The 11,007-nt window shown below is 40.7% G+C and overlaps 1 protein-coding gene across 1 annotated transcript; it reads right to left on the bottom strand.

Annotated features, from left to right (window-relative positions):
* Positions 1–1,570: 1,570 nt before the first annotated feature.
* LOC118122493 (von Willebrand factor A domain-containing protein 7) lies at positions 1,571–9,858 on the bottom strand. Its single transcript, XM_047343583.1, has 16 exons — positions 9,818–9,858; positions 8,551–8,738; positions 8,088–8,360; positions 7,866–7,956; positions 7,480–7,611; positions 6,198–6,384; positions 5,938–6,107; positions 5,243–5,355; positions 5,022–5,138; positions 3,843–4,064; positions 3,621–3,753; positions 3,374–3,523; positions 2,841–2,933; positions 2,477–2,751; positions 2,096–2,389; positions 1,571–1,993 (listed from the first exon to the last, which is right to left on the bottom strand). Exons 2-16 carry the CDS (start codon positions 8,725–8,727, stop codon positions 1,571–1,573), a joined length of 2,850 nt encoding a protein of 949 aa, XP_047199539.1. The 5' UTR covers positions 8,728–8,738; positions 9,818–9,858.
* Between the last annotated feature and the right edge of the window lie 1,149 nt (positions 9,859–11,007).

The raw sequence follows: 11,007 nt of genomic DNA, 5'->3' as shown, positions 1-11,007 counted from the left end.
AAGACTGATCAAACAGCACAGGATCATGTGCAAAGTATGGAGTACTGGCCTGTACTTGATATAAATAAGGGTTTAAAAAGAGAGAAATTAAAGGCTCCAGACCCAATTTAACAAAGCTAAAATATCGTGCATAAAACAAGCACAGCACACTTTAAGAATCCCAACACTGGTGTGATTGCACCAGTGGATTATCACTGCAAGCGACATTATACAATGAAATAACAGAAGAGGGCCTCTAGTTTACGGAGCCAATAACTCACCAATATTCAAGCCATTAAACCAGGATTGCACAGTACCCGTCAACCATATTGCACATTACCCATAGAACAAAGTACAAAATATAATAAAACCAGAAATCAAACCAATTAATCAGAAAGAAACTAAATCTAAACAAGGCCCAATAATCTAAATGAAATCTAAATGTGGGAAAAAACAGTGACCGTAAATATCCTGCCTGAAGGCAGCCCTTCAATTCATTAAAATAAAGCAGAGACCCACGCCGTCCTTATTGTCTTGACAAGTAAAGTATCGTTCCCATTAGTTTGTGTGTACACGCTGACTGGAGATTATTACAGCGTGCCTGTATGGCGACAATGACACACACACACACACACACACACACACACACACACACACACACACACACACACACACACACACACACACACACACACACACACACACACACACACACACACACACACACACACACACACACACACACACACACACACACACACAGCTGTACGCTGGGCTCGCGACAAACAATTGGCGTCCACACCTGCTGCGCCCACGCTACACTTCCTCACAGACCGGCAGTGGAGGGAGAGAGAGAGAGAGGGAGAGAGCGACTACGGTGTCCCTAAATAAACTTCGCCGACTGCCCTCATCCTATAGGCATCGCCGTCCTGTCAGGTTAATTAGAGTTGTGATTTTATATCTACAATGACATGTCAGCATAACTGGGAAAGTAACACTGCTAAAACTATCCTGTTTTAGCTAAAGCTTTGTATTAAGGATTGACCCCATTACACTAAGATTAAAGCTGATCCAAAAGTCCCCCTTTTTTTTAACCTTTTGTATCATGCCACTAAAAGCTCGACAGTGTGGGCTTGAATATTTCCACTTCATTTTGTAATCCATGTTTTGGTTTTATATTCTATTTATCATGATATATTTTTTTATTATTTGTGAAATAAACGAGTCTCAGATGTAGATAACATTTTCATTTAATCAACAGTAACAATCACAGCTTTAATATCAGTAAAGCCCACATTATGAAAGATGTATATAAGTGAATAAATATGTCCAGCATCTTCATCATATGTCCTCATCATACCACAGTGCCTACTTGTAGCAAACAAAGCTTCAAACTCAAAGCTCCCAGGTTATAAAGGTAAACCCATTTAAATCAACAAGAGTAGACCAGATTTTAGAAACACCTCTCAGTAGAAAACTGAGATCCTGAGTATATACTGAGGATAAACTGGCAACTGATTTTCAAAACCCCAAAAGCATGTCTTAATATTTGATTCTTGATCCTTGATGTACAGATTGAACTGATCCCGTTTCAGATGGTTAAGCTGAGCCCTAGAATTGTGATGCTGAGGCAAAGAAGAAAAGACTGAACCGCTTGTGCAGAAGCTGCTGTTGTTGTTGCTGGCTGTGCGGTGGTTGTAGTGGTGTTCACGGTTGGTCTCGTTGTCCGGACCGTGTAGGAACAGGAGCCTACATTACCCACCTGATCCACAACTACTATCTCCACATCAGGTGAACAGCAAGACGCATTATAGGACACCAGCGTTGCATTACCAGCGAGCAGGCTGGTGTTCATTGTCCCGTTGCCTTCTCTGAAGCTGATGGTGTCGATGCCCGTCCCGTTCACCCCATCGGTCACCACCACTGACAGCTCCCACATCGACGCGCTGCAGTTTGCAGAGCAGTTGGACTGCAGGTTGAGCAGCTGACACCCTGGCTCAGTGAAATCAGTCACCTGCGGAGAGAGAAGAAAAAAGAAGATGAAGTCAAGTGATTTTACATAAGCAATTCAAATAGTTGAAACAAGGATGAAGGGTAGAATGATTTTGAGAGTTACCGGGATGAGGACAGTCAAACGCAGAACGACATAGTTGGCGTCCGTGCCTCCTGGAGCATTGGCCTCGATGGTCAGGGTGACGTCGGTGCCAGATGCAGTGTTAGCAGGTGCTGTGATGTTCACCGTGCCATTAGCCCTGCTTCCAGCGGTCAGAGGTAAAGTGGATGGGAACGATAGCGTAAAATTTTGGTCATTGGTAGCTTGGATTGTGAAGCTTCCTCCTGAGCCATTATTCAACACAGAGAAAGGAACAGAAAGAGGTACTCCTGGTTCCAAGACACCTTCTAAATCATCCTTAAAAAAAACAAAAGGAAAAACATTCAATAACAGGTGAAACATCAGAACTGCAGTTCAGTTTTTAGCCCGATGTATTTTACGTACAGCAGAAACAGTCACAGCAGAGGCACGGATAGAGTTGGATGTCTGCCTTTGGAATGAAACAGTTGCTCTGGAGGAAGTGTTGCTGCTCTGGCCCTTCACAAGCACCACAAACTCACCCGATGGAATATTGTCAAACCGAGCTAAGAATTTTCCTTTCCCCAGAGCCTCCACGCTGCCATTAACCCTCTCTGACGTTAACGATACCACCAGAAACACTTCATCCACTACGGCAGACACAGCCCCGGTTACCGTCACCCTCAGGCTGGCGTTGGCACCTTCAGGGTAAAAAAAAAAAAATCCATTCAAGCATGTAGAAGTTGATCAAAATTATTTTTTACATATCACAAAGATCTGGGTCCTTTACCAGCTCTGGGGCGATTTTCCAGGACTTCAAAACCTCCCAATGGGCCCTCGGACACCTCCAAAAAGTCAGAGAGGAAGTCGATGGAACTCTCACCTGCAAAATATAAAAGTTCAGAAAAAGTGAAACATAGCAGCCACATGTAAATCCGGTGAACAATGACTTAATACACCGTAACGTCACTTGTCTAAGGAAAATGGCTGCATGTGCAAAGTTTCATTGCAATCAGTAGATGACGAGATATTTCCGCCTGGACCAAGCTGGTCGATATTGTCACAGCTTTAAACACATGAGTAGTTGACCGTTGATTTTATGGCTCAGCGGTTGGGCCGCACATCTTCCATGTTGAAGATCGTAGGTTCAAAATCTGCTTGGCAAGTTTAGCTTGAGGAACAAAAATAGCACTAAACCTTTTCTAAATAATACCATGTTCTTTTGTGTTTTGAGAAAATTGTCCGGTCCAGATAAAGGATATACAACAATGTAATGTTAAGTACTCATTATGTGATTAAGCAACATAATCCCGGAGGCCTCACCTTTGACCTTCAGCGTGTAGGGATTTGTTGACACTAATCTTATTTCCCACAGTCCCACTTGTGTTGTCAGCTCCAGAGTCTGGAAGTTTCCCACTGACTGGGTTGAACTGATCAAAGGTCCCGTCAGGTTAGTGCTGCTCTGAGACACACCTAGAGAAAACAATAAACAAAGCACACTGGTTAACTATTTAATGAATGGTTAATAAACACACACTAATCACTTTAACCAGTAACAATGACAGATCACCTGAGGGACTGATGAGAGTAAAGGCGACCGAGCGCCCATTGATGTAGATGGTGAGGTTTTTTACCGACTCGTCCACTGTGAAAGTGAAATTGTCGGATTTTCCAGGACTCCTGGCCGCTTGCAGAAGGAGGACCTGGAAGATTAATTAAAACTAATGACACAATTTAATCTTGATCAATCATCTAAAAATGTCTTACGCCAGTGTGAGCGTTTTGTTTGTACCTGAGCGGAGCTGGAGGACCCTGTTACGATGGTGGTGGCCGCGAGCAGCTGACTTTTTGTGGTTTGTATAGCCACACCTCCCGAAGCCTGAGCCAGGTCCGCGTACACCTTGGAAGATGCTTTTGTTATCGCTCTGGGTTGTTGTTGTTGTTGTTGATCGTTGGTATTATTACTCTCTCTTCGGCGACGAAATCCCAGACTGCCAGTTATCATGAAGTTCACCTAAAAAGAAAATAGGTAAATGAGACACTGAGACAAGATCATGTAAAATTGCAATAAAAACATGGAATGTATTATCAGTCTGTGAGAAGATAAAAGCTAATATTTGGCCAATTAAACAACAGTACTATCTAACCTGGCAAGTAACACAGCCTAGAAGCCTTTACAAAGCTAATTTCAATCCTGCTTTCCTGTTTTAAACGTCATGAAAATGACATAAGTGCTGGTAAGATTGAGTTTTGTGTTTTTGCGTTGGTATAACCAGGGAGTAGACCACTAACTGTGGACTATTGAGTTTTGTGCACACCTTTAAAGCTTAAAGAGCGTGAGGCACACTCACACGATGGTTGCCAGTACAGATGAAACAATATGCTTCATTATTATCATAAATATATGAAGTAGGTCACATAAAGTGGATCATTAATGAAGTCAAAAAGGGCCCAGTCACACAAACACAAATGCAAAACCAATATTGCCGGTCAAAGTTGAAGTCAATGCGAAGCCAAGCTGTGATTTTCCTGTTTTTTTGCCTCTGAAGCGAACGAGGAGTGAAGGTTTGCCACAGATACACGATGCGTGTGACCGTGCCTTAATCCTGCTGACAAAGAATAAACCTACATAAAAAGAAGTTCTGTATCTTCACCAAACTGCCACCGAGTAAAGCAGGTCATGTTTCTCTGGTCAAGCTTTGCTGTGCTGTGCATTATTGAATTTACAGTAAAGAGTGGAACTATCCAGTTTGAATTTTTCCCACATTAAACTCAAGAACGAGAACCATAGAGTTTTCTTTAGCATCCCAACACTCATTACGGCTGTTTTAGCATAGCTCTGTTATTATGTCATTCATTTTATTACAGGCAGTTATTATTTTGTATTTCTAAGTAAATTCTCTGATACAAATTTACTGCAATATTAATTTCCACGGCCTGTGCTTTTACTCGGACAAAGGACTATACTCACCACTGATTTGGTTCGTTCTACGAGTGTGATCACTGCACCCAACAGGTAATCGTCTTTAGCAGGTGCATCAGTGAAGAGGAAGATATCAGACCCTGGAGGAGCACCGGTTAAAGCCAGCTGTATGAAGGAGACAGGCAGCACCAACGTAGTTTGTTTTAAACCGTTATCGTGGGATTTTGCGGGGTCAGATCTTGAAGTAGTCTCAAAGATTTCAACAGTACCCGAAGTCCTGAAAGACTCATTTCTGGAAAATCTCCTCCACCAGTTGCAGTAAGTGAATTGATAGCTCTCTTGAAGACCTCTGGATCTGTAGTCCTCGTCAGGGGCCCAAAGGCTGGGTTTCAGGTAGAGACGAGAGGGGAGGAAGTATTTTATTTTTCATCTTGGTGAGTAGTTTACGATTTTTGTTACCATAATCACTTAAAACCCATATTTATACCACGGACATCATGAACTCTCAGTATAAGAAGCTCAAATCCTGTTATTAACTGTTGTACTGCTGTGATTCAGGTTCAAGGTCAAATAAACAGTGATGGAACTTGAACAAACGATAAATCTGATTGGACGACAGCTAATGTTAGCAGTCGCCACCAGGGGGCAATCATAACATTTAACTTTTGGGGCGCTGTCATGTTATCCATGTTCTTATATAGTCTATAGTTAATATGACCTACAACCCGGATCATGGCAGTACAACATTGTTCTGTTAAGAGTATTTGAGCTTCCCACCCTGAGAGTGACGGCAGAGGAGAACGGCCGCTGTGCGAATATGATCTATCGTCGGAATATGTCGTACAAGAAAGCGGCAGATGAAGGTCAACTCATTTCCATTGTGACGGTTTAACAGACATAAAGAGTAAACTCTCTGTAGGAAAAACGACCCATGTACAGGATTATGAAGACTTCAAGGTCCCACCTGGATCATTGAACGGTACGAGAATGTAAGCCGAGGGCTCGTCCTCTGTCCCCACTCTGCTGTTGATTATAACGCTTGTGACGGTCCTCACTGCCGCAATGTCATCCCTCATGCTTCCCGTGGTGTCGATCACAAAACAAAGAGCTTTCCCTTTGTTGATTCCCATCAGCCTGAGGAATGAGTTTTCAAAAAGTTGAAATTAACTTTGTGATTCAGATTTTTAAAGTGCATACAGTAACTGTGACCGATTGGTTTCTTACTGTAGGAATGTGGCGTCACCGGCAGCCCGACGAATGTCCTCCAGCACCTGCCTGGTCGCAGCGATGGCCATGTTTGCTGCTTTCAAGTGGAGATGTCCGTGTTCAGAATCAGTCGTGTCTTTGTTGATCCCACCCGTAGGATCAGTGCTGCTTGTTCTGTCAAATCCACCTCCATGGCTGCATTTTCCTGTTTACCGTTAGAAACAGAATAAGAATGACATGCTCAGCTTGACACGTGCCTCTTCTATCGGTGACAACATTCCTCCGTATGCATTTATATGTATGCGTTTCAGTTTTATGACCCTGGCTAAGGTGGTTATGTTTTTACCCGTGCCTGTTTGTTGGTTGTTTTATTTTTTTCCAGGATTACACAAAAACTACTGAACTGAGAAGAACCCAAAAATGTTGGTGCGGATGCAGATCAAGGTGGTTACTACTGCGTGCCGCGTCAGATATTTTATGTCTAACTTAAATTAAAAGAACATATAAGCCATTTATTTATGTTGCATATGTATTGATTTATTTACACGTTTATTAATTTACGTATTTTATGTGTCATTGCTATCTAACCATACCGTGTTTCAAGCAACAGAAAATGAAGAGGGCTTTGCATAAAATCTAAATTGGTTACCAACTACCAGTGGATGTGAGCAGGTGTTAGTGGCCACCAGCGGATGTTAGGGACATAAAATGTCAAATGCTGTGTATTGCTAAAAGCCTGGCATTACGGCCATCTTGTATGCGATCGTATGCCTCCATCAATCTACAGACATTTTTCTCCCAGGGTCATATGAGGTCACAGTGACCATTGACCTTCGACCACTGAAAAATGATCTGTTCATCTTTGAGTTTAAGTGACAACTGGTCAAAATTTGAAGAAAGTCCACAAAAGCAGATATATCGTGTTCGTAAGAATGGGGCGGATGGACAACCCAAAAACATAATGCCTCTGGCCACTGGGTGTCGCCAGCGAGGAGGCATGAAAGCCACAGCATCCACAGGTTTATTATTGTTGGATGTCACAAAAAGTCCACATTTCATTAGAACATGATTCAACTAATATATGTGTAGCTTGCAAACACATTGTTAAATACGGGCCATATCTGCAAAGTGGGCCACTTTAGGCTCACATCCATTTTGTTTCGGCCTCAAGAAAGCCAGTAGTGCCGCATTATTGCCTGAAGTGGCCCACATCCTTCTGTCATCTGGGAATCACACTCATCAAACTAGCATTGGATTCGGATCCTGTCAATGACCCAGTCAGATACATGAAGACATTTACCATCAGGTTTGGAGATTAGGGGCAAAAATTCAAAATATCCTGTGGTTAGTATCTTTTCACGCAGGATGTCCTCCAGAATGTTGTTCCTGCAGTCGTCTCCGTTGCAGCTGCGACAGGTTGCTCTGCTTTTTGCTGTAGATTGGATGAGATTAGATTCAGTTTAGTTGCTGTAGAACACAATCAACACCAGTGCAGTGAAATGCAGTTGAGCATCAGCCCACATTGAGCAAAGAGGAGTAAAAGTGCATGTGGACACACAAATCAGTGTAAAGGACAATAAGCATACACTTTTTAAATGTTCTATACAATTGGTTAAATAAAGTGCAAGAAAACAAGGTGGTGAAATTGTCACACACACACTGACATTATAGCTATGATGCATTTACCTGCTGTTTTTCCGATGCTTCCTGGTTTGATCAGCTTGGAGTTTGGATTTGTTTCTCCCATTTCCACCCAGTTGCTGTGACTGTAGAAATCCTTCAGATTTAAAAAGGTAAGACACAGAAGTTATTTTCACCCAGATCCCCCCGAAAAATATTTCATGCAATCGAAGCACAATTTTACTTCATAAATTACCTGCAATAGAAATAACCACAAATAGAAAGTACCTGTAAAGAATGCAGCAGTCTTCCCACATTTTTCCTCGCCGCTTCAAAGTTCTGGAGCTTATTGTTGGCCTTGACAGCTGATAATCCGTTCGTGATGAGTTTCTTTCCCTTCGTGAATTCCTCGTTGTCGAAGTGATGACGGGCGCTGTAGAAATACCGCTTGTCTATACCCACATTTTTGTCTTGGATAAACTCGATGGTTTGGCTGAAACTCTTGGAGGATTTTGACGCATCACAGGCACGAGCAACAGACTCAGCAGTGTAAGGCTGTGTCTAAACACACACACACACACACACACACACACACACACACACACACACACACACACACACACACACACACACACACACACACACACACACACACACACACACACACACACACAGTTTTATTGCAGTGTGAATTAATAATAATTATTTGTTAGCACGAAATCTGTTTAATTTAGCTTGATTCAACCCTTACTGGTGATGTGAACTTTTTGCCTGCAGCCAGAGCCACATCACGGCAAACACCCAGCGTGGTTTCAAGGATGGCCCTCTCAGTGATCTCCTGATGATTCAGAGAGTCTCCATCAAAAATATCAAATGCATGAGCCCCAGTCTGCAGGAGCACGAGACACAGCGCAGCCAACCAACCCATCACTGCAGCACCTGTGCGATAGACACGAGGGAGAGATTACAAACTGGTACAATTTCATTTGTATAGTGCCCAAACACAATATGCACTCCGTGGTACTCCCAAAAGCTGTGCAGCCAGAATGTGTTTGTTTCATTTTATTTGCTGAACAGCATTTTTCTTTGATTTCTAACATGATAGCATAGGTGACTGTCTCGTTATTTAATTTTTCAAGTGTTATGAAGAAACTTTGTAAATGTAAGCAGAACTCAGGTGGAACTTTTGGCACGGGATTACCATTATTATTAATAATATCCTAACGTCGGAGTTTCTACCATGACAGTTTTATCTTAATTTGATCTCTCAGTGAAAAATGATCCGCCCATTCTTTAGAGCATTACGTTTATTAAAGATAATCATCAAATCACTGGGACAACAACAACCACCAAACCTGTCATACAAGTTTACGTCCATTTTTCAGATTCACTTATTCACAGTGGTGAATTTTACTGAAGTTTTTTTGTACTCAATTCAACAACTTTACTTAAACATGACTTTGCATATTCACGTAAATGACACAAAAAATAAAACCAACAAGTACATAAGGATTATGTTATAAGAAAGTTACCTGATGTTACATGATTTTCACAGTTTTAACTAGAATAAATTTAGCAAAATGTATATATATTATAGCTCTGATTACTTAACCCCATCTCTTCTATTTCTGGTTGAATTACCAAGGGCTACCATTTACATACATACCGTGCTTTAATTATTTGACTGATGGTATTAATTGCAAAGATCTATAATAAATCGATTATGTTCTAATTAATTAGTTGAAGCATAGTATGTACATGAATAGTAGCCTTTGGTATTTGCACCAGCATAAGCATTTCATTCTGATATCACAAACATCCAAGATTTGGGTAAAACAAACATAAGAACGCTAGTGCAGTGAAAACAAGAGTTAGGCACATATAATAATATTCTGAAAATCTAGGCTCTGGTTAGTACAAGAAATTGTATTAAAATCTAAAAATGTGACAGATGTCACTTTATATATATATTTGTTTTAACATCACTAATGATTGTTAGATATATGAGTGTAACCTACCTTATGTCTTGAAGTCGTCTTGGAGACTTTATCTCTCATGGAAACTCTGACATATATAATAATTCACATCTGGGGTGGAGTCACTTGTTTGACCGGTTTTCTTTGTCACATTATGCAGGTTTGATTTTAATCATACTTTCATTCATGGGAACTTGAATTACCTCCTCAATTGATTTCTTGTAAATGGATACACCTCAAACTGTTTCTATTGATTTGATTTGATTTATCCTTTATTTTTGCAGGAAGTCTATGGTTTAAATACTGCATGAGCTCCTCATGATGAGATGTAGGGAATTCACTAATAAAGTCTGTTTTTGAACTATAGAGTGTAGCTCACTTCGCTGTCATCTCACTGATCTGATCGAGCTTTGTCAAAAAATTCATAGATTTGAACTTTTTCAATAAATGATCAATATGCATAATAAAGCAAACTTTTCATAGACCCTTGAGAGACAAGGCTTACGTTTTTAAGCCAATTCACAGCTTCACTGAGGCTTATACAGCAACGACTTACACAAACAAACAAGAAGAGATGAGTTGATGGGATCATTTATAAACATATATAAACTTATATAAACTGTTATAAGGCCGTGGTCTGATCTCTAGCCTGATCAAAATTCACAGTTTGTAAATCCAGACTGAAAACGTTTTTGTGTTTTTGAACTGTTTTACTAAATTAACGGTCATCATCATTTTCTTTTGTTTACCTCTTTTATTTTGCTCTTTTTAATCTGTTTGATTTGACTTGAAAGTTGTTTTTAGCAGTGCTACCTGATTTTAAATTGATTTATTCTGTTTATGTCTCGTGTTGTTTCTACCGTCCTTGAATCTACCTCTGTGTGAAATGTGCTTTATAACTAAAACTGCTGTGAGAACATCATTGTTGGATAGAAACTAGGTTATCTTCAAACTTCGTTAAAGTGATCAGAACTAAAGCTGTTTTCCATGAAAAGGGTGTGACATCAGTGTGTGGCTACCACGTGATGAGTCACTGAACACCAGACCTAAAAACATTTATTATAAAAGTGAGTGCATGAGTGTGTTTTTGGCATTCAGTCTGACCTGTTTTCACAAAAGAAGAAATTATATGTTGTCTCTGTGTTCTTTTGTTTTCAATCCTCTTGATTACAGGCTACATGAGGAACTTGCCGTGCTGGTGATGGTATGTGTTTTTGATTAGTGGTTCAGAA

The sequence above is a fragment of the Hippoglossus stenolepis genome, chromosome 15 (assembly GCF_022539355.2).
Source record: "Hippoglossus stenolepis isolate QCI-W04-F060 chromosome 15, HSTE1.2, whole genome shotgun sequence".
NCBI lineage: Eukaryota > Metazoa > Chordata > Actinopteri > Pleuronectiformes > Pleuronectidae > Hippoglossus > Hippoglossus stenolepis.
The sequence above is the reverse complement of the archived record's forward strand: the minus strand, read 5'-3'. Positions and strand labels throughout refer to the sequence as shown.